Here is a 25,956-nt window from a genome sequence, read left to right on the forward strand (position 1 = left end):
CCAACTAACTATCCATATAAAAATATTCGTTATCTCGAAGCCGCGTTGCATTACTGAGAATAATTTAAATATTTACAGTGCCGTGCGACATTTTAATTGTAAACAGTGAAGTATGTAGATTGCAGGCACTAAAAAAGTACAACAATCAAGGTTAAAAATCATAAATAAGAGAATATTTAGAATGAAGCGGTTACAGAAAGTGAATTTAATCTTCTTTTTTATGAGATAAAGGAAAACAAAAGTAAAAGAATTAATAGTTTAATACACGCTCAAGTTTTCTTAAATATAATAATCAAATAATCTTTTTTGGTTTCGTCCCATTCAATTTAGTGTTTAATAATTCATACTTCTAAACCGTCCCCAATTACTATTCTAACGCTTTAATACGATAATCCCCAAAAGACGGTTATAATTGGAAAAAATAATCCCCTATAATGGCTACCTTTCGAAAGGTATATAGGCGATAAAAAACAGATATTTTAGCTGAAATTAATTTAATCTCTAATTAGTAGTTCAACAAAATGACAGAGATTTTGAATTTTGGCATTTTGTGTTTATTTATAACTGCTTTTTAGATATGTATAGTATAGTTAGAGGCTTAAAACGTTTTTGAAGTATTTAATTTAGGAATGTCGATTTTAGTTTAAATAATATTATTTAACTCTGATTACTGTGCATTACTGTGCATTAATTAATCTATGTTTTAATTTTTAATCAGTATTTTACTAAGACTTCCAACGAGTCAGGGAAGATGTGAACAGATGACATTCAAAAAATCACAGAATATACAATCTAGTCATCCTCTGGAGTACCTACTTATGGAAGAAACTCAGTCATATTCAAATATAGAAATATAGAAAGCCACTTTATCTAAAGAAGAAGACATTCGACCAATGTTTACTACCAGTCATGCCAAACCTGGACACTTAAAACGGACATTATAAGGAAACTGCAGGTCGCACAAAGCTCAATAATAGATGTCATCGACAGAATTAAATCGCTCGTGGCAATGTGCAGGACACCTGGCAAGGAGGACGGACAACAGATGGAGCACAAAAATTACAGCTTGGTACCCACGACGAAATAAGAGACCTCGAAGAAGTCCAAACCTGAGATAGGGTTAATATTAAAAAATTAGCAGTAACAATAGCCAACATATAACCAACATATAACCAACTACAAAGAGTGTACCTAAATATGTGAGGAAGGCTCCACCATAATTCAAAATGGTTGAATAAGTTGAAAATGATGATGATGATGATGAGATCCACACTCGTTGGAAGAACTATGTCAACTAATGTATTTTTATATTACACTGAAAAATATAACAATTAATCTAAACAAAAATAAAATTAAAGTAAATACAAATAATATCTAATACAAATTCAAATACCCTAATATATTTGAATTAATAGAAATCATTCAAAATTTAATCTACGACGCGACACGAGGGACGATCCAAAGAGATTTGATTTAATTTAAAATAGCTGAGATATCCTCATAAAAATTACAATGCAAAATTACCAGGTGCCCATATTAGTCGACGCCGTGGTAACCGTGCTTGTTGATTGTTTCCATTTTGACTTTGACAAGTCAATTATTGATGTTCAATTTTGTGTTAAACGTTCAGTTTTAGCAAAAAGCAAAACATAATATTCATATGGTGATTCTGATTCTGAAAGTATCCCTTCGGATATTGAAGGCATTGCGCAAGACGTTGTCCATTCACTACTTCCGAAAAATCAAGACAAACATACGAGCAAGCCTATGTAAAACTTGAAGATTGGTGTAAAGGGAAAGGAATCAAGAATAAGTACTAACGAAAAGGTTCTCCTGGCATATTTTAAACATCTTTCAAAACATAGGAATCATCAACAATTAATCTAAACAAAAATAAAATTAAAGTAAATACAAATAATATCTAATACAAATTCAAATACCCTAATACATTTGAATCAATAGAAATTTCCAGTAAAAAAAATAATAATATTAATATAAGTCAAATACAAAGTTTATTATTCATTTTCCAGAGTTTTTCAGAGTTCTTCCAGAAGATATTTGTCGACTAAAGAAATAACAATGTGACGTATCCGTAAAATTTATTTTTGGAAAGTCAAGCGTTTTATGAGTTAGTATTCCAGAACTATAACGTGTATTAAGAAGTATACACCTAAAATAGATGACATAAATGTCAATAAGTCAATACAATGTTACTGCCTTGAAGCTTTTATGGTAGATATGTTCCTGTATTAATATATTCAGTTAAAAGTAAATGTTTTTTTCGCAATAATAATACAATAATCTAAATAATACTATTAAAACATTTCTCTTTGACGAAACATGGTTTATAGAAAGTTAAAGCAATTTGATTGATAAGTATTTTTGATCTAGAGATATACAACACAGTCTGAAAGTTCTTCTTATAGTTATTAATGATACAAGTTCGATACGAACATCATATCATTCAAAATTTAATCTACGACGCGACACGAGGGACGATCCAAAGAGATTTGATTTAATTTAAAATATCAGAGATATCCTCATAAAAATTAAAATGCAAAATTACCAGGTGCCCATATTAGTCGACGCCATGGTAACCGTGCTTGTTGATTGTTTCCATTTTGACTTTGACAAGTCAATTATTGATGTTCAATTTTGTGTTAAACGTTCAGTTTTAGCAAAAAGCAAAACATAATATTCATATGGTGATTCTGATTCTGAAAGTATCCCTTCGGATATTGAAGGCATTGCGCAAGACGTTGTCGATTCCCTACTTCCGAAAAATCAAGACAAACATACGAGCAAACCTATGTAAAATTTAAAGATTGGTGTAAAGGGAAGAATAGGTAGTAACGAAAAGGTTCTCCTGGCATATTTTGAACACCTTTCAAAACATGGGAAGGCTTCATCACTTTGGGTATATTATTCCATGCTTGTTTCTTATTTTAAAATTTGCGTGTTATTATGAAAAGTCATAATGACATCCAAATGACAATCTTAAATTTGTCATAATGACATTGTCGTAGATTAATATTATTTATTTCAGCATTAGTATATAAGCTGAGGCATCTTAAGATTTAGATTACTTCACGTGTACTCTTGACAATCGCTGTTCTATTTCAGATCGAGGATGGCCACGGAAAAGTGATTGGATATTTTAGTAAGGCAAGAGTAAAGCCTTGTCAAAACCAGAAACGAACTACAGAGTGACCAGAGGGGAATTACTAGCAGTAGTTAAAGCAGTGGAACACTTCTACTATGGAAGAAAGTTCTTGTTAAGAAAGTTAAATGTTAAGTTGTTAAGTTTTGACCATAGACAAACAAATAAAAAGAGACTGGCAAATTAAATGGCAAAGAGAGGGACAACGTTCCCGTAGCGCAACTCAGAACGCAAAATTTCGTTCTATTTATGTTGATCTGCGCATTGCGTCTATTGGGCTCACTATCTCATTCTAATATAACAAGAGAGAAAGAAGCAGCCAAATAAAACGTAATTTCTAAATAGAAATTAGAATATTCGCCTTTCGTTTTCGTCATCATGATAACCAAGATGACAACAGCATGACAATTCGTCATGTGTGTTAATTTTTCTTTTGGCGATTTACCTTTTTTTCTAAACTCTTCATTTTATTGACTTATGAATATGGATATAGGGAACAAATTCCTTTGTTCCATATAGGTATTTATATTTTGTTACTTATAATTTTAGGTTATACTATTTGTTATTTTATTTGCTGCAGGAGCCAGTATCATCTATTTTCTATATATGTATTGGTGCCTCCTTTCTCTGATAGATATGTTAAAGACACCCGGTAAAATAAAAGTAAGTAGTTATATTTATCATCTTATTAAGAAAAAAGTAGAAATATAGTAGTGTCAAAAATATTTCGAACCTCTCTTAACATAACAAATTAATACAATTAATTTTTTTTATTTTTTGGGTAGGTAGTTTATAGCTGGTGTATAGTAACCAGAAACTTTATTAATATACCTATTTTACTTTTGTTTTAGGATTAAAACTGGATTTGAAAATGGTCCAGGATCATGATTCTCGTAAAGTCTTCTTTGCTTGGATATTCACTTTGTTATTGCAATTAGGCAGTTTTTTCGAAAATGAGATTTTTAATGCCCTTTTAAAATTTCCGATCGTTTCCTGCAACAGTCAGTTCTTCTGCAGTTAAAATTGGTAGGTGGGAGGAATAAACACTGTTATTTTTTGTTATTATATTATAAAAAGTTTATTTATTTTTATATATAAATAAATATGTTTATAAAACAGTACAATTTTTGCTTTTTTTATAATTTCCCTTTATAACGTTCCCTTTACGTGGTATAGGGAATAAATCAGTTTAAGTGAACATTTTCAGTTTCAGAATGAAAGAATACTACTAATAATGGCTAATTTAAATTTTCCGCCAGCCAGAATGTGCGATAATGTTTTACGATACGTTTTATACCTATCTATTTCTTTTTCATATAAAGCGCACATAATAAAGAAAGATAGCAATAAAGACGTACGTCCTGCCATGGTCCGGCTAATTGGTTTCAAAATTGTTATTCTGAGTTGCGCTACGGGAACGTGGTCCCACTCTTTACCATGGGATTTGTCAGTCTCTTTTTATTTGTTTGTCTATGGTTTTGACGTAATAAACGTCAGAAGTATCAAATTTGGTGGGTAGGCTATGTGAGCGACGGTGCACACAGACCCACCCTGCAATTTTTGGATACGACGTTTCGTTTACATCTTCATCCCCTGATGGGACTTAGGATTTCATATTGAAGAAAAATGTGGGTCGATTTCGGCATAATTGAGGACAGGCTACAGACGTTTCAGGATCATCAGGATTTTTCTTAATTATGGGTCGATTGGGACCAAAAAATTTTTTATTTCAAATATGCACACACATTTGACACACAATTTTTTTATACAAATTTGAACCCAAACGCTTTACTATAAAAAATATACTAAGACCTCTTTCTGAACGCTTGTTTATGTCTCTCAACACCTTTAATATTCTAACTATAGCGTCGTTGACATATCTCGAATGCAGCTCTACGCGTTTTTAGCTCGAACATTACTGAAATTCGCAGACTGACACGGCTAAGCTTTGCATTAGCAGCTGGCAGGACAGGCAGACGGACGGACCTACGGGCTCCTTAAAAGCGTTAATATGTCATATCCGTTTTAAATATTAAATGAACGTGCAGGCAGCACAAGCCTTTTAAGCTGGCATAAGTAATTTTCGTAACTCTTAGACATGTGTGGTGTCACGATTGATGAAATCACTCTCTGTCACTTAACCTATATTTTAAAGGAACTAGATTACAGATGCTTTCATTGTCAATAATTAGGTTAATGCCTATTATTATTGTAACGTATCTAGTTTGAATAAAAATATTAAGGAATGAGCATGTCAACAAATTTAGGTTTTGTTTTACCCTTTATAGGTTGATGGTCGCTAAATCGACCGCTTTAATTTAACCAACTAATCAGTCGTCTGGAAGTGTACTATCGCCCAGTTTGTTTGCTATGCTTATTTCTATGCCTGGCTTGGCTATTTAATCAATCATATCTATACGTTGGCCGAATTAGCGCGAAAATTTTACATAAGCGGTTGAATATTCGACCAGTGAGCATTGATGCTCTCTCGCATATGTATCATAGATAATAATTGCTGTCTAAGCATTTTCTATGCAAATTTCGTGTGATCAAAATTTAAAAATATAGAAACAAATGTTATCTGTAGCGTTTATTTCTTTTTATTTAGTGCACAAAATCTTTAACATATCCTGTATATTTTCGATCATTTCTCATAGGATGCGAGATTCTCGAAAAACAAAATTTGATTTACTTGATATGGGCATATTTTTGAGTAGAGAGCTAACAGAGCTAATCAAAATGAACTTACTTTTTTTTCTTACATTGGATGATACATACAGTTTATACATTATATACATTAGATCATAACATATTATCTATTTGCTTTAACAGTCTCTGGTTGAAAAATCGACCATCATCCCCCCACTCCCTTATCTGTTAACTTTTTGAAAAATGTTATTATACTCCCTTTGTGCTAGTTATACAGGGTGGTCCGAACTGTATTCCGGAAACTTCGGCAGCATATTCTACAGATAAAAATAAGTAAAATAGTTCGTATAAGTGTATGTCCTAAAAAAGTGCTTAGTTTTGGAGATACAGGGTGTAGAAATTTCAGTTTTATTTCGATATTTTCCAAATAATTTCTGAAGTAACGTCAATATTTGGATGAAAATTGGTGTCTGGGAGTTTTTTGACATGAGAAATTTGATTTTGATGTTAATATGACTCCTACTGGTAGAGGGCGCCACCTACATATGTTTTAACTGTTTTGAAGCGTAATAACTTTTTGTCCGTACCTGTATAAAACTACAGGGGGAAAAAATATATATCTCTGCGACTTTCTACGGAAAAAATATCTCTTTGTAAAAATCGCTACGAGCAACCGTTCTCAAGATATTTAGAATGGAAATAGTCAATACATTTCATTATTGACGAAAAATAAATAGGTTGAGTAGATAGATATTTCACTGAAATAATAAATTTGGAAAATTTTTATTTTTTTAAATTAACCATAAATTTTTCTGCAAAAAAATGATGATAAAACAGTTTCTGTTGAGCTTTTGGCACAAAAACTTTCAAATTTATGATCTCAGTCTAATAACTATTTAGTCAACATGTTTAATTTATGTCAATGATGACAGGTATTGATAATTTCGATTCCAAATATCTCGAAAACCAATACTCGTAGCGATTTTTACCAAGAGACATTTTTTACGTAAAAAACGTCGCAAATGTATATTTTTTTTACTCGGTAGTTCTACACAGGTACGGACGAAAAGTCATTACACTTCAAACCAGTTAAAAAATATGTAGGTGGCGCCCTCTACTAGTGGGAGTCATATTGATATCAAAATCAAATTTCTCATGTCATAAAACTACCAGACACCAATTTTCATCCAAATATCGACTTTATTGCAGAAATTATTTGAAAAAAATCGAAATAAAAATGAAACTTCTACACCCTGTATATCCGATACTAAGCATTTTAGGACATACATTTATACGAACTTTTTTACTTATTTTGATCTGCAGAACATGCTGTCGAAGTTTCCGGAATACAGTTCGGACCACCCTGTATCTTTTTGAAGCCAATTTGATCGAACTAGGAAATAATAAGTACTGCCCTATAAAATGTTAAATTCCAGATACGCTACTGAAACACACAAACAAAAAGAGACTGCATAAATAGAGACAAATTGAATAAGGTAGAAGTGAAAAAGGCAGGATCACACTGAATATAGAAAATAAATTGACGCACCATAGTGTGTATCATCGGGGATGACTTCGTGGCCGTCGTTCTGGAGCCATGACGTGACGAACACGTAATCCGACACGAAACTGGGTATGTGACACTTAAAAATGGCGGTGTTGCCCTTGAGCACGCTCTCGTCCATCACGTTAGCGGTGTAGGTTTGGGAAACCACTGAAAAGATTGGAGAAAATTGGTGAAGATTTTCCTATTTTTATAACTTTCCTATTCAATAATTTTTATATTATACTTTCATTAAATATGTATAAAATTGCATGGTTCGTTAATAAATAATTGAAGATATTGTAACGTTTTTAGTTCGTTACATGTCTTTTTTATATATAATATATGATGTCTGGGCCTATCATCACCGGATTCCCTCTCGTTCAGGCCGGATAGTTTATTTGACGCGTAATTTTTACGTTCTCTAGTCGGCAACCCTGCTATCGTTTCACTGTTCTGTGGAGGCGCTGTCAATATCGCTTCTGTCAACTCTCTCCGTGCTTAACTTCACTTGGCTTTGACCGTCCGACTGTCACCGTCAAAAAATCCTTGCTTCGAGAAACTGCAATTATAAAAATCTTGCTGTATAATTTGAATCAGCTGCTATTTCGAAGTTACAGGTAAAAATGAGATATTATCTTTTTTGATTCGTTATTATTACTGCGTATTTTTAGGGTAGAGTTTTGGATGTCCCAACCTAACTTGTATTTGTACTTTGCTGGCACGTTGACGTCCCTTTTCTTTTGTCCTTCAGAATGTCACATGGAAGAAAGGACATGTTCTTTATTATTTAGTGAGCCCTCGGAAGTAATTCGAGGTAGGTTCATTTTGTTTATTAGAGAGTTTCGTATTTTTAGGATCCAAGGTACGGGTAGTGTTCCCCTGTACCGTTGTCTTATGGACGGACTGTGTCCAAGGTTATGGTCCAAGTTACGGACATTATCCAAGGTCCTAGTAGTGTTCCAAGGTACGGGTAGTGTCCCCATATTGTCACAGTATGGATACAGCGTAAGCTCCATGCTGCTTCGCTCCCATTTCTAAGCCTAGTCAGTAGCTACGGCTGTATTGATTCATGGTGTCCTCATTCTGGCCCCTTTTGTTGTTTTGGCTACAGGATCGCCGACAGACAGTACAGAGATATGAGCCTACCTCACGCTGCTACTCTTCGAAACAGGATTGCCTCAAGAACAGCTAAGTGTAAATTTAGGTTCTGGTTTTCAGTCGATTTTCAGTCTTAAACAGTAACGGCACATCTTAAGTAATATCGTACAGACTATGTTTAGTGGTTAGATTGTTAAGAACATTCGTGTCGATTTAATATTTAAAATATGAAAAAACGAATGCCGTGCGCGCACGCTCAGCTCGTGCGTGCTCAAGTCTAAACGCACCATTAGCTTCAATCTACTGGTTCTGGAGGTGTTCTTGGAGGAGACAGTGTCCTGTTAAAAACCCCGTAACAATCCGATTTTGTTCTTACTTAAATCAGGGAAAATCTTTCATTTTTCTCAGTCGTATGTTCGGAGAAATTTCTTCGAGTGTCTTAGACCATTGAAGGATTCCCATTCCAGGTTACGGATGCTGTCTTCCAGGTTCCTGAGTTCAGCTTTAAGTTGGTTTCCACTTGGGAAGCAGAACGGTTCTCTGGTCCAGTTAGTGGAGTGTTCGCTCCTTCTCTAGCTGGATCGTTCGCACTTTCATTGTCTTTGGTGGTTTGGCATCCAGAGTAGAAGGACTTTATTTTCTTTACCTAATTTATTCGGTTTCTCAGGCATTCTTTGACCAACTTCTAATTGATGGTTATTTCTTGTTTCCCATAGTTCCTATCAGTTACTTATTGTGATACTGTTACTTTAATTAAATGTGAAAATAAACAAAAACGTGACGGATATATCAAAAAATCTTTTAGAACTCCTCTAGGCTTACTTATTTCAAAGAGATACATACACCACAACATTATCCATCATCCTTAAAACTTTATAACTCATCATAAGCTAGGTAATAGTTCATATACGAGTAAACGAAATTAGCCACAAAGCCTCATCTATCACTCAATTAAAATTGTCGCGTTTAAATACTGCATCACGAAATTGATGACAGGCGGGCGTAGAATGCCGCAAATGCTGTCCAGACGTGCCAGAATCGTTACGGCGTCGTCGTTGCCATTCCAGACGGGATGAGCCTTCGCCTGTTTATCCAGCCGATCGTAAAGCATCCAGGATATTCGCCTAGGCGAGCCCGGGTTTCCCGAATTTTTCGTCCGGATCGCTTAGGTACACGGAAAAGGCAGGAAAAACCGGGGAAGGAGTTTAATTTCGAGTCGATAGTTTATTTATCGAGAGCGGTAAATAGTAAAGTTTGGGATTAGAGTGACAAATAAAAAGGAGAAAGTATTGCTTCCGAAGTTTGGCGAGGTTTGCTAGTTTTGGAGAGAATTTATGATGCATAAACCTGAACATATATTATACCGGGTGTTTCTTAAAAGCGGCTCGTCCTCATACCTTTTTCATTTTCTTAGATAAATAAACGAGATTTAGTACGTTAGTATATGACATAAATCAGGATTGATTGATGTATTCAATTCTTACTACAAATTTTTGACTAATGTTTTTCGTGTCTTGTCCCGGCCAGTTAAAATATGCCCAAATCGTATTTTTAATCATAACTCAAATTTTTCAAATGGAACGAGGGTGGCTCATTCGCATATTTGGAAAAAGCATTTTTTACCAATAATTTGGTATCACACACTTGGTATTTCGAGTTAAATAAAATTGTCCTTACATTTATGGCCATGGCACTCTAAATTGAAATGTCAAATGCTATTTCTTTTTAATTGAAAATGTTTATATGGTTATATGTCATTCTATACGGAATGTCATTTTCTATCAAATGTTCCTGTTTCACAATGTACCGTTTGTGTCCGGGAAGGGTTCATAGTTTCATAGTTGTCGATTTTCGAAAGAAATCAGTACATGTATATTATTTCGTATATTTTTTATTTTATTGATTTTATGGAAAGCACTGTTCATTAAAATGTTGTATCCTATGTTATAGGGCTTGTTTCTCTCTACAATTTCCTGCTCACAATGTACCATTTGTGTCCGGGAAGAGATCATAGTTTCATAGTTGTCGATTTTCGAAAGAAATCAATACATGTATATTATTTCGTATATTTTTCGTTTATTTTATAAGTATAAAAATACCGAGGATCATTTAAAAACCAAAAGTTATAGGCAATTCCGGTAAAACAGGAAGTGACCGAAAACAACTGAATACGTTAATCAATCCTAATTTATGTCATATACTAACATACCAAATCTCGTTTTTTATCTGAAAAAAAAGGTTATAGAGATGAGCCACTTTTGAGACACCTGGTATAGGTACCTACATTCTGAATGGTTAAAGAAAAAATAAAATTAATAAAACTAAGAGACTATATAAGAACATAGTTTTGGTGTTTTAATACATAAAATGAAACAAATGACTTATAAAATATTTTATTTCTGTATAATTCATACAGAAAACCATGCAAACCTAACCATGTGCGACAAAACAATTCAATTCACTTAAAACAATCAACTCTATTGAAAGGAACGAATAAAAATAACAAAGCTCTGTGTAGAAATGGGTCATTGCCATTTAGCTAAGGGTCATACAGGAATGACCGTTGCCGTAGCATCGAATGGCGATGACAATATACGATTTAGAACTGCAGAAAATCAATTTCACAGTGGAGTAATGCATTTTAAAACATTTATTGTTTTGTTCTAGGGTAGGTATAGAAATATAAAGGTAACATAATTTAGTTATGATGAATTTTACTCCTCAAAATATTTAAAACAACAATATCCCTTGTATTTAAAAAAAAAATAAAAATGTTCACAACCCTGAATCACAAATTACCTATAACAGATGCGAAAGAAAGCGACTGCATCGGAAACCGCTCGGCAAACACCACACGCCTATTGAGTGGTGTAAATACACCAGTCGTTTAGTCCGGAAACCTATGCTGTGTCGTATTCGCTTGCTGGAATGACATAATGCGTGGTTATATGTTTCTTTTTAAAAACGGGTGTAGGATTTTTGTTGAAGTTTTGAACTGTTATTTCTAAGTTTTGGTAATTTGTATATCTTATTTAAAATGGGATACAAATGTGTTTATTTATAAGGAAAAAAAAGATATTTATAGTATAAAAAATTAATTTATTTAACAAAATTTAATTAAAAATGAGACAAAATAGTATCTTTCTATTGGTTCTATCGGACTTTTTTCGACTATATAAATCTTTATTTGTAAACTTTAATACATCAAATATTTTCAATCTAATAAATCATTTAATGATGTAAATAAGAGGAAATTTCTCACATGGGTGGTCAAATTCTATAGTTTTCATTATATCAAACAGCCTCTGAGAAATGTTTTCAACTCAAAATGCCTTTAATTATGTTTGACTACATCAATTAAAAGGGTCTTCAAATACATCAATGTGATATTTGTCTAAAATTTGCAAAAGAATCCGAATCTCTGGATAACTCGAAATTATTTACCCATTTAAAAGCCTTTGATCATGAAAGTGGAAAAATTTGTTCATTTTATTTACTGGAAATGGAAAAATTATTTATATTAAATTTTGATGAGTTTTGCACTGAAGAAAACATTCAGAGGCTGTTTGATATAATGAAAACTATAGAATTTGACCACTCATGTGAGAAATTTCCTCTTATTTACATCATTAAATTATTTATTAGATTGAAAATATTTTATCCGTTAAAGTTTACAAAAAATAAAGATTTATATAGTCGAAAAAAGTCCGATAGAACCAATAGAAAAGTAACTATTTTGTCACATCTTTAATTAAATTTTGTTAAATAAATTAATTTTTTATACTATAAATATCTTTTTTTCCTAATCTCCTACGAACTGATATAATATGACGAGCAATCTATTAAATTACTGTGAGATTATATGCCTCGATAACATATTGGTGCAGATTATTTTCACCCAAACAAATAATAACCCAAACTATACATTGATGCGGATTGTCTATGAACTCTTTCTGAAGGTCACAGAAACCTGAACGCGTAATTCGGTGTTCTTTCGCATCTGTTGTAGTTAATTTGTGCCTGAATATAGTAACATCGCAGGTGCGTCGGTTTGCTCCAGTAAATTTTGTTTCTTTGCAAAGAAAGAAATAATAAAAAAAAGAAAAGTAAAGATGCTTAACAAATGCACAAATACTCTGGATGTCGCAATTTTATAGTGTGCATTCGCCTGTTTGGCATGTACTGCCTAAACTTCCTGCCTCGAACAAAACACATTTTAAATGTAAAATCTCAGTTAAATTGTGTTATGGCTGCAAAGTTTCCTGTGAAGGCATTATTTATTGTCGAAATAAAGTTCTTTTAACAAAGCGGATATTTTTCTCACCAGAAAAATCGTACTGTGAGTCCATTCACTTGCCTCTTTCTGTTTTATTTACGTCATTTCTTAAACTGCAAAATGAAAATCCTTCAAATTTTTTCTTTAATAATATTTATTTTTTATTTTTTATCATCTCTTATAGAATGAATCTTCTAAATAGATTTTTTTAATCGCTTTATTGAATATTTAAAAATAATAATGTACAGTGTTTAAAAATAATAATGGACAGGGGTGCAGTTTATCACCTACCTTATTTAAAATATATATCCAGGAGGCATTGAAAAACTGGAGAAGGAAGAGTAGAGCTATGGGAATAGAGATTGACAACCACTGTCTATCGACCTTGTTTTTTGCAGACGACCAAGTTATTGTTGCAGGTTGTGAGGTGGATGCCGACTATATGTTGAGGAAACTTGAGGAAAAATACGACAGATGGGGACTCAATATCAACCTCACAAAAACCGAATACCTGAAAGTAGGAGAAGAACAAACTGAAGATCCTGAACTACACGTACATGAAATTAAAAGATGTAGCGAATATAAATATTTAGGAAGTATTATATGTGAAGAAGGGAACTCCAAGAAAGATATACATAGAGTTCAACAAGGTAAGAAAGTAATCGGTCTTTTAAACCCTCTCCTGTGGTCAAATAAAACATCCATCCAAACAAAGATAAGGATTTACAAAGCAATCGTAGATCCAATTTTAACATACGGTGCCGAATGCTGGCAATTTACAGCAAAAGAAAGAAGGATGGTCGAATCAGTGGAGATGGACTTTCTCAGAAGAGCATGTCGCATATCAAGGATGGAACACATTAGAAATGAGGAGATCAGGCAAAGAACAAGGCGAATATATACCAGCACCGACAACATCGAATCGAGACAGCTACTATGGTATGGGCACGTAAAAAGAATGGGAGGGGAAAGATGGCCAAAAAGGGCAATGGAGTTCAGTACCTTATAAACGCATTTTACTCTTCTTAAATACGGAAATCTCGACCGAAGACTAACCTTTGCCAGCCCTTAGTAGACTACCAAAACTTTCTTCTCTTCTGTTAACATGCTTCTATAATATTTCAAAATTTATAATCATAAATCTCGACAAATTATGATCGAAAATAAAACGACATTTTGACATTTTCCTTTTCAAAAATAGACCCGAAATTAATTAAGAACATTCCCCTGGGGCTTATTTTCTAGTGTCCCTGTGTATCTGTCAGAGAAAAATAAACACTAGTGCGTTTTAATACGACCGTACACACACAAAGAAAACCAACATAATTTATCGGGGTTTTTCGCCTGACTCTACCCGCAGAGCCAATAAATTTTACCTTCACATTCTCCATTGGCTCTAAAAATAGTAAATTCTCATTTCTTTTTATTCCCTTTTTAATTCTTCGCCTTAGTATCTTTGGAGCTTAACATGAAGAATGAATTAGAGTGTCGTTTTATTTTGTTTTGTATGTAGTATATGGTTAAAATGTCCTAATGTTGAGTCAACCAATGAGATCAGTTCATATCATAGATTTAGTAAGAACAGATATCACATTGTGCATTTTAACCCGATCAAACAACCGGAGGTTGACTACGTACTATTATATATATATACTATATAATAGTACCAATAGTGGCATTACTAGGTCACACTAACATCAATAATAATTAGTGTAAGAGCTCAATTAATGTCGTAGTTAATATATAAGTCACGGGAGAAACTATTAGTCAAGCAGAGGATCGAGATAGGATTTTGATTTGATTTTAATATATTTGGATTAAGTAGGTACAGTCTCTTAAACTCGCAGGAAACTAAATTTATAAGTTTGTGTAATTATAATAAGCATAAAAAATAAATAAACACTCATTAAAGATAAGTGGAATCATTATTTTGAAAATACGAAAAAAAATGTTAAATTTGTATTCTGTAGATCAGTTTTATTTGTAACAAATGCTACAAAAGTTGAAGTATCGCTCTGAACAGAAGTTAAAAAATTTACCAAATTTTTGGGATTAGAAGAATATTTAGTTTGTTTTTTTATATCTTAAACATTTTTTTCAGATTTTTATTAGCATTCATTATCATCATCATAATCATCTTCAGCTTATTCAACCATATCCCCCCCCCCAAACCATACAAAATTACTTATCATCAAAATATTAGAGCACTGACACGAAGAGAACATTACATCAAATAGGCAACAACTGTCAAAGAAAACAATAACAAATAAAGAAAAGTCTTCATTTCCCACAGCAACTTATTCTGAGGTCATTTAATGCCATTTTCACTGTTCCGTTACCTGTTTGTGTCCACGTATATGTCTCTAAAAATAGCTCTGTACGATCGTAAGCTTTATAACACGCTCTATTATTCAGCAGAGAAATCAATTTAGCTCTATTCTCTCAATTGGCGACTGGTCCGGAGAAGTTTAACGGTCATTTTTCAATCAAGGATCTTATTGTTAAGTGTCAAAGTGATTCGTACACTCGTTCAGGAATCAGGTTTGGAGATGGCCAGATTTGAATAACAACAACCCATTTATTTTTAGAGTAATGCGGGGAGTTTCAAATTAGATAAATCTCCGAAAATTAATTATAGGTAATGTAGTCCCAAAAAAATATAATATGACAGTTACCAATAACTAAGCAAATTAGGCAAAGAAAATAAAATCCTCTTACTCTGGGTGCCAGCCCATTAAGCGATGGAAGGTAATAAAAAAACAATCTAGCTAGAAAAAGAGCGAACACTCAATAAAAGAACCGTTCTATATCCCAAGTGGAAACGAACTTAAAACAGAACTCAAGAATCTGGAAGACTCCATCCGTAACCTGAAATGGGAATCTTCCAAAAGACACTAGAGAAAATTTCTCAGGACTTACGAACGAGACAAATTAAAGATTTTCCTGTATTAAGTATGAACAATCTTCGGATTGTCTTCATTTTATTTTATTTTTTGATTGGCGGGGTTTTTAACAGGACACTGTCTCCTCAATTAACACCTCAATAGATTGAAGCTAAGAAACAAGAGCGAAAGCAGATTCTGTGGGGAAAATGGGAAACACCAGAACACCTTATCAGTGAGTATGCCGAGACGACAACCATTCATGCCATAATCTTTGGTACGACTGATATCAGAGATGGAAAACTAACCTCTGTAAACAGCAAGGCTTTTATCCAAGGACCTAGTTCTAAAACCGCAAAAGAAATGCTAGTGCTTAGAAGGAATAAAGTGCGGATTACAACAGGCCTCTTACCTGAATAAGCTCAACCTGTATCAAGGAAGTCTTTGCTGCAGACTCTGCGATAAAGATCCCGAAACAGCCTGCACATAATATGGCACTGCGATGTCCTGGATCGCAAGCGACACTTCTTATTTGGGAAAGCTAGGCTAGAACCGGAGAAACTATGCTCCCATCCTATCAAGGACCTGCATAAGCTAGTGCAGGGCACAGGGATAGGAGAATGTGTGCTGATATAGAAAGGGGACAAACACAATAGAGATGAGTTATAACAACTCAAAAAAAGGGAGACAAAATAAATCTATAAAACCGCGGTGATTAACTATCCATTCCATCCCACCCATACAATCTACTACATTCTACTACAATCTACCGATAACTATTTTAGAATGTTTCTATTCCTGAATCCAAAACATACTGCATTGGCGTCGATAATTTCCACAAGAAACCAACACAATGCGGGTGGATCTCGGCCAAAAGCTCGTCGACCCTGCCAAATAAAGAATCGACTTCAGTCGATTCGGCTTATCGCATGAAGCATACGTAGAAGCTTCCTTCTATATAAAGTAGCTTTTAAAATGCGCGGTCATTGTTTTAAGACGGATTCGTCTGACCTATCCCCTTTTTCCCTGCACCCCGCATAACGAGACTGGATGTCAATGAACCGGAAGTAAACAAAAAACAGGCGAATAGGGGGAGAGATGGGGAAAGATATTCCAAAGAAAAAGATAGTCGTTTTTTTTTCGTGTTAATACCAGTTTCAAAATATATTTTACGTATCAAAAAACGTTTTGTTTTAATTTAGACGATCTAAATTATTTTTAATACACCAATAGTTACATGTGTAAAAAATGTCATTTATAGTTAGCTTCTACGAACTTTTTGTAATGACAATTAGATATGACGATTTGTGTAAGTATTGGAATAATTGTACTAAGGTATTTTTGTTCTTTCTACAAACTCTGGAGTAAAAATTGAGAATAATAATTATAGAGTATCTACGCAAATATAAGGAAATTCATTCTATTAGTGTTTTAACTTGGATTTTTGATAAAATAAATTTGTTTCGCGTAAAGAGGCACCAGAAGATTCTTCTTTTGGATTGTTATGCCACTTGCTGTCAGATTAACTGCATTTTGAGACAATAATTCATTAAAATATCGATTATACCAACTGTAATCAAATAGTGTCTTGTAATATTTAGTTAAAAATGTAAACTCTATGGAAATAACAATTTCCACCCAATAAAATTAAATAGCCAATTAAAATGACGGTCCATCAATTTAAATAATTACTTAAAACATATAAATTTAGATAATGAATGTTCTCTCTTGTTAAAATATCTTTATATTTATAGAGAGGATAAAATATTTAAAAAAAAATGGACAATCTTTTGAAAATAAATTATCATTTATTACCAAATACGCCCGTATAGTTATTTTAAACCCGATTGGCCTAGAAATTACAGATATGGTATGTGTTAGTGATCAGTTTTTAACACGTTACTTAATAGTGAAAATGGCGGTTATTTATTTTTTCTATATACAAAATTTATTTACAGGAAGTATGTTTATTTTAAACATTTTAAACGAATGTGGGTTTAAAATACGTTAATAATTTGTTTTATTTTATTTTCTGAATATACAGGGTGGTCCGAACTGTATTCCGGAAACTTCGGCAGCATATTGTGCAGATAAAAATAAGTAAAAAGTTCGTATAAATGTATGTCCTAAAATGCTTAGTTTCGGAGATACAGGGTGTAAAAGTTTCATTTTTATTTCAATTTTTTCCAAATAATTTCTGAAGTAACGTCAATATTTAGATGAAAATTGGTGTCTGGGAGTTTTTGGATATGAGAAATTTGATTTTGATGTCATTATGACTACTACTAGCAGAGGGCGCCACCTACATATTTTTTAACTGGTTTGAAGAGTAATAACTTTTCGTCCGTACCTGTATAAAACTACTGTGTAAAAAATATACATTTACGACATTATCTACGTGAAAAAGGTCTCTTGGTAAAAATCGCTACGAGTATTGGTTTTCGAGATATTTGGAATCGAAATTATCAATACCTGTCATTATTAACATAAATTAAACATCAAAATAAAAACACTAAATCACCACAATACACCAAAACACTTTTACTTTTACACTGGACGCGCGTTTCGCTAACCATGTTAGCATCATCAGCATTTGGTTATAAACTGGTTTAGTTAAGCAGGCAGTTTATATTCATCTGCTGATGCTGCTAACATGGTTAGGGAAACGCGCGTCCAGTGTAAAAGTAAAAGTGTTTTGGTGTATTGTGGTGATTTAGTGTTTTTATTTTGCTGTGTAACAGCAAAGGTTCCAACCCTCAACTGTAATAAATTAAACATGTTGACTAAATAGTTATTAGACTGAAATGATAAATTTGATATGTTTTTGTGCCAAAAGTTCAACAGAAACTGTTTTATCATCATTTTTTGCAAAAAAAATATAATTAGTTTAAAAAAAATAAAAATTTTCCAAATTTATTATTTCAATGAAATAACTATCACAACTCAACTTGTTTATTTTTCGTCAATAATGACATGTATTGACTACTTCTATTCTAAATATCTTGAGAACGGTTGCTCGTAGCGATTTTTACAAAGAGATATTTTTTACGTAAAAAGTCACAGAGATGTATATTTTTTCGCTCGGTAGTTTTATACAGGTACGGCCAAAAAGTTATTATGCTTCAAAACAGTTAAAATACATGTAGGTGGCGCCCTCTACTAGTAGGAGTGATATTGACATCAAAATCAAATTTCTCATGTCAAAAAACTCCCAGACACCAATTTTCATTCAAATACTGAGGTTACTTCAGAAATTATTTAGAAAAAATCGAAATATAAATGAAACTTCTACACCCTGTATCTCTGAAACTAAGCATTTTAGGACATACATTTACACGAACTTTTTTACTTATTTTTATATGCAGAATATGCTGCCGAAGTTTCCGGAATACAGTTCGGACCACCCTGTATATTGTGGGCAGAAAGCAAAAGCATCTCTTTTTAGTAAAAAAGCAATAATCACAGGTTTCATAGGCATATAAATTGTTAAACGTTGGTTTTTTAAATCAATTCTTTTTTTATCAATATTTCTTATACATTTCGTGATTTAAATAACATTCAAAATCTTTCAATAGGAAAAGGTTTTGACCATCTGTTCCACTTCAAAGGGCCGGTTAACGATGGGATTCAAAAGGACCTTAAATAAAAGTTTACAGGTCTAGGTAGAAGTAATAGTACTACCGTAATTATCACCAGGCGGTAGGAACTTATTGTCCGCTGTGTCCTGCCAGGACACGACCTCCACGTGATCTGACACAAAGGACGGGATCTGACACTTGAAAACGGCCGTGTTGCCCTTGATCGCAAACACGTCGTATACCTGGGCTTCGAAGTACTGATTTACAACTGCAATATCCAAAAAAGAAATCTTTATTGCAAATAAAATATAATTTATTACTCTTGATAATATTTTGTTCAATTAAACAATGGAATTAAATAAAAAATAAAAAAAATGCATCAAGAATATGTACTAGAGATGAGCAAAACTGCGATTTTCCAATCGCAATTGAAACTGAAGTTGCGATTTTTAAATCGCAGCGACTGTAACCTGCGATTGCGATTTTAATATTTATGAAACCAAATTATTTGTAAAAGCTTTTTCTAAATATGCCAATGAGCCATCCTCGTCCCATTTGGAAAAATTGAGATATGATTAAAAATACGATTTGGGCATCTTTTAACTGGTTAGGACAGCAAAAAACAATAGACGATCAAATCTATTTTTCCAAGGCATCTTGATTAAAATTAGTGTTTTAACAACACAGCCATGACATTCTAGATTGAAATTTAAAATACGATTTTTTTAAGCGAAAATGTCTAATGATTTGAAAATGTCTCAAATAAATAAAGTAAAAAAATACCGAAGGTGTAATTTAAAAATAACTTCTCTAAAAATAAATATCAGAGAGAAAATACAATCGCAGTTTACTATAAAATGCTTCAATAGACAACAAAATTACATTCGCAACAATATCGCAAATTGCAACTCCTAAAAATTCAAACTCGCAGATAGGTCCCAGTTTACAAAATCACAATCGCAGCAAAATCGCAAATCGCAATAAAGTCGCAAATCGCAGCTATAGTAATACTGGTTGCCTAAATTGAAACTTGCAAATAGGAGAAATCACAATCGCAGTTTCCTATGAGAGCCAATCGCACGTTGCGAGTTGCGATTGGGATTTTAAAATCGCTGCGATAGAATCGCAGTATGCGATTTCGTGTTCAGCTATAATATGTACTATTCTATTTCACTTATTCACGTTATTCGACCTGTAGAATGACAGGCAGCCCAGAATATGCCTCATAACTGCAAACAGCCCTCTTTTTTCATTTCACAACTTGCAGTTTTCTACAGACACAAAATAGAGCAGTATGCCGAATATGAAACAGTAAACTGGTTAAAACTACGTAAAAAACGATGATTACACTGAATGATTCCACTCTGAATGATTCACTTTGGATATGCATCAAAAGTCATACAGTGCAAACCTCGCTTAAGCTTGTGAATAATAGTATATTATTCAACCAGCATATTAATGGTGGCTGTTATTGGCGCGGATGAAGTTTACAGGTCATAAATCGTCCAAGTGAATAACAGCCATTATATTCGAATAGAATACTATACTTTATCCAGGACTCTCAAAAAAATTTAGATAATATTAATATAACTTTTTATTTTTAATGTCAAAAAAATATTGAACGAGGATAACGAGTAAGTATAACATGGAAACAAAACATTGAAATTTTCTTTAACTACCCATACAGCACGTCCAAATGAAATTACGTTTCTACAAGGGAGACACATGAGAAACAAAACATGTTAAAGTGACCCTAAGTGTTCATCTAGTTCTAACATATACGTGATGAGATACACTCAGGTTTATATTGATAGAATTGTGTGATACAGTGTTTACTAGTTGTATACCGTATGCACTCAAGATTCTAAAGAGTTTTTTGTAACGTAACAAATAATTATTAAAATGATGAAATCTGACGTCGGTATATGAGACATACAATGTATAAGTCATATGTATGTGTGATACTTCGTATCATAGTTGTGCCTATAGTACACACCTTGTAAAAATGTGACGTATACACATAATATAAATATCTATATAGACACTTTGTAATAGTGTACTGTTGTGTCTACATTCTAGCATGAATTGAAGGTGTGCGCACGCACGGATAGCCTCAGCGTAAATACACCGACCAAGTGTATCTTATGTGTCCTCTCTCCTTTCTCCTTTCTAGCAGTGGTATGTGTTAGCAGCCATTATTGTTTTATCATTCGGAAGCTCTATACAAATGTCCTGTTTGTGTGTAGTTTAAAAGAGATTTTAAGGTAAGCACAAGTTTTTAATTACCTTGTTACACCTTCCTAAGAGTAGGTAGCTCACTAATTTAGCTTTAACTAATTAAAACAAAATTGGATCGAGCACAGCTCTTGTTTGGAGTTTGGATCGAGATATCCGTAGAAGCAGTGAATAATGATACCATTATTCACTAGTGAATAATGGTTTCATTATTCACCGCTTCCACGGATATCTCAATCCAAACTCCAAACAGGATCTATTTGAATTTTTTAATGTCACTTTTTGCATTCATCTATGGGGTGTTCCAAAAGTTGCTTTTCTTCTCATAAGATTTTTAAAATATATTTTTTCCTTTTTAAAAAGTCTCTCATGTTATATTTCGATATGTAAACAAATTATTAAACACCATTACGAAGAAACAATGTTAATATTCCCTCATTTTCTACTCTAAAATTCAATTTAAAAATTTGAAGTTTTAAATGTCACTTTTTGCATTCTAAAATTCGATTTAAAAATTTGAATTTTTCAATGTTATTTTTTGCATTCATCCATGGGGGGTTTCAAAAGTTGTTTTTTTAAAAATAAAAACTTATATTAATATTATCTAAATTTTTTTGATGGTCCTGGATAAAGTATAGTATTCTACAAGCATATAATGGCTGTTATTCACTTAGATGATTTATATAATAAACATAAACTTCATCCGCGTAAATAACAGCCACCATTATATGCTCGTTGAATAATACACTATTATTAATTCAATCATTTCTATCACATCGAATTATCGGATTAGTCGCTAGAATTGAGAAATCTAGCGTTCATAACGGTCACATATTAAAAATGCCAATTTGAACCGATTCAAACTCAGGGTCGTTTCAAATAAATCATTCAATTAAACAGATGTTTTTCTATGCTCGTTATGAATTAAATCAACGGCTATATCAAAGAGTAATAGAGTAATAATCATTTAGTAGGATTATAAAGTTCAAAATTTTAAAAACATAGACTAAAGTAAGATTCTTATGCAGGCGAAATGTTGACAATTAATGTTATATAACATTGCATGCTAAACCATTCTACATTTTAGATTTAATAAATAATTTTTATACAGATACAAATGGTTTAGCCTTGAAGAAAATCAAGAACATAGCGAATTTTATCCTAAATTAACACCATATGATTCTAAAACATCCTATTTTTAAACCATTGCACGATATATTTCAGTTTTCCTAAACAAAAAGAAGAAATATTGCCGCCAGTTGAAGCTAAAATACACACAGGCTTTCTGTCAGTTTTATAACAATAATAATCTTGATTTTAATTAGGTTACATCTGATTACGAAAATCTGTCTTATTAAACCGGAAGTTATCAAACACAGAATTTACTAGATAAAAGTGAAAGAGAATTTTCGAAAATATTTGAACATTTGTGAGGAATGTAAACAAAATTATTTTCGAATTTTGTGTTTGATTGGTTGAATTAATTTCGGAAGACGATAATGCAATTTTATCGTCGTGTATAAAACAATATTTTTTTCCATAGCGAGTTACGTTTTAAAAAATATTCAGAAATTATTATTTCAAAGAATTTATTACGAGTAAGAAAAATATAGTGCTGGGTTGGCGTTGGTTTCTATGTAATTTGACAAATAAATAAAGCTGTCTCTTTAGTTGTCAGTTTTGAGTCAATATTTTTTAATTCTCTTTCGTGTCGATTGCTGATTGAATTGGAGCCAGAAATGGCTAAAAACGAAATAAGTAAATTACCAACAGATATTCAGGCTGAGGCGACAAATGCCATATCCAAACTACTTTCATTTAAATCCCGAATAACTTATGAAAAGGAATACAAAAATTTTCAAAAATGGAAGCAAGACAATTTTAACATTTTTTTTTATTTTTAAAATAAATACTCCAACTACATATATTTTAACAATTTTGGTTGCGCAAAACTGCCAGAAACCTTCATATTGTCATAATAATTATCCAATCGGCAAAATGTGACTATAAAATCCTTCATATTAAAGGAAATCGTTCAATTCTGGCAACACTGTGTGGACACAAACTTGGTCTGTACGTTTTATCTGCAACGTTTTACCCACACAAGCAAACCGTACGATAAGTCGTTGCGTGTGGACCGCGCTTTAAAGTGGCATTTTGATTTTTCAATACGAGGACAGGTCGATACGTTTTTAGGAAAAATTTTCAGTGTAATGTTACATGATATCTGGACTATACAGTGTAAGAAAATTTGAACGAATATCTTACTTTCAGTATAATGATACATGATATCTTCACTATACCGGGTGAGACAATTTGAAAAAATAACTGGGAACATTTTTTAGTCAAAAAATATCGGTTTAAGATATATTCTATTAACTATTTTATAATTGGTTTTGGAACATCTGGAACAATAAATATATCAAAAAGTATGTACTATTTTTTCAATGTTTAAATTATTTTGTCCAAACTCTTGCATGAAAAAAAACGTCTTTAATTCTGACCAACTAGTTACCGAAATTGACACCCTTTTCTTTGGGGTTGTAGATGTATGTGGCACTACCGTCGTCAGCTACCCAAGCTTCAATCACAACGAAATCAGTCACGAAACTTGGTACTACGCACTTTAAGATCCCGGTGTTGCCTTTCAGGACAAATTCGTCAGTAACTCTGGTCTCGTAGAATTGATTCACGACTGAAGCAAGAAGAAAAAAATAATCATATACCTGCAACGTGTTTTTTAATTAATCTGCAATAAAGATATTTTAAATATAGAATGTTCGTTTTTATCAGTAAAATTCCAGTTACTCCTTGTAGTATTCGAACCAATTACTACAAAATTACACGTTAATACTAATATAAGCTAGTACACTAACAATGGAATAATGGAATAAAATTCTAGGTTCTTCTAGGCAGGCAGTAAATGAATAGTTGCTTCTTGAGCTTCCGCAAAAATTGCTGCAGAAATTCCATCATCGTTTTACATTTTTCCATGGTTTAAAAAAAAAACTTTGCAAATTCTTAAGAGTCTATTACGCTATACCTTCGGGTTGCTCTCAGGGGTCGGGTAAAGCGGATGTGTGGTCGAAGGAAATATACAGGGTGCCCCAGAAATAAGTGCAAATATTTTAACTGGTAGTATAGTTCAACCCCAGAAACACGCCTATGAGGTTTTTTTTGCGAAAAAAAAATGTTGAAAATTTAAAATTTTTCTTGACATTTTCCGGGAAATTTGAAAAAACTTTTTAGAGCCACTTGTTTATTCACTGCGATTCACTGAGATTTATCTACGGTGTATCTAAACCTTGCAGTGTTGCAACCTCCTATGTTATCCACATTCTACATAGTTCTACATTTATAAATTCATAGACAAATTTCTACTCAAAAATTAGGAATGTTAAATTTTTATCAGTGCTCATTATTAATAATTATTATAGAAAAAAAAAACACATTAATTATTTTTAGTACTTACCCTTTCAATGAAAACTTAACAAAAACCAATGAAAATTAACTAAAACATTACGTTTATGACGTTTACGAAAATGATTCATCATATTATTCACAACCAGGTCACAAAAAAGAAATTCCTAAAATGTTTATCATAATTTAGAATTCAATATATCGAAAACAGCCCAACGAATAATCGATTTATTTCTGTTTTGTTTGTTTTCTTTTATGTTTCTCTGTTTTATTTGAACCACTGATTTACAAAACACCTTGAAAAGCACACATTACTTTGAATACCGTCTCTTATCGCCATTTTACGAACTACTTTCAATCTAAGAAAATACATGTTTCACTCAACAATTTTGTGATGCGCGGCTGTCTTGGCCGACGGTTGGGCTGTCGACGGAATTGTCGAAATACATCGAAAAAATAGCGAAAAAACAAAATACGTATTTAAAATTGTTGAGTGAAACATGTATTTTCTTAGATTGAAAGTAGTTTGTAAAGTGGCGGTAAGAGACAATAATTCTCAACCTTTATCCATTCAGAAAGATATTCAAAGTAATGTGTAATGTGTGCTTTTCAAGGTGTTTTGTAAATCAGTGGTTCAAATTGTGATGAAGCCTATATGAAAATAATGTGTTAAGTTAAAAATGGGGACTGTTATTTTAGCAGTTTTTATAATAGCACGTACAAGTAAAGCAGCACAAGTGTAGTTAAGTGTGTATCGAAAAAAGAGAACTGTCGCAGTTACATCGATCTGTCATAAGTATCCTTTTTAATGTTGGGTAAGTTTTTTAATTTAACTTTTAAACATTTAACTTTTAATTTATTTTATGTAATAATATCACAATATTAAAAATGTAATGCATCTCTGCAAACTCCTCAGGTGTTGTGATTTTATGTCTTACTTTTAACATATACTTTCTTGTCCCTATGGCAACACAGTGCGTCGAATTAACTGAAATCCGGGCTTGATCCGGGTAATTGGATGTAGTTGGCAATATCTGCCGGCGGTTCTCAAAATGTTGCGATTATTTTTTTAAATTTTCAATGTTAAATAACTCGGTTATTTTCAATTTATT

General features: G+C 32.6%; 1 protein-coding gene across 1 annotated transcript in view; it reads right to left on the reverse strand.

The window, feature by feature from the left end:
* LOC115890772 (Down syndrome cell adhesion molecule-like protein Dscam2) overlaps positions 1-25,956 on the reverse strand; it is a 196,229-nt gene that overhangs the window by 119,175 nt on the left and 51,098 nt on the right. The window contains exon 4 of the mRNA XM_030911106.1: positions 23,940-24,119. Within this exon, the coding sequence (XP_030766966.1) occupies positions 23,940-24,119 (180 nt within the window). The remainder of the gene's footprint in view (positions 1-23,939; positions 24,120-25,956) is intronic.

This window comes from Sitophilus oryzae, unplaced genomic scaffold (assembly GCF_002938485.1).
Source record: "Sitophilus oryzae breed Bouriz unplaced genomic scaffold, Soryzae_2.0 scaffold_910_pilon_pilon, whole genome shotgun sequence".
NCBI lineage: Eukaryota > Metazoa > Arthropoda > Insecta > Coleoptera > Curculionidae > Sitophilus > Sitophilus oryzae.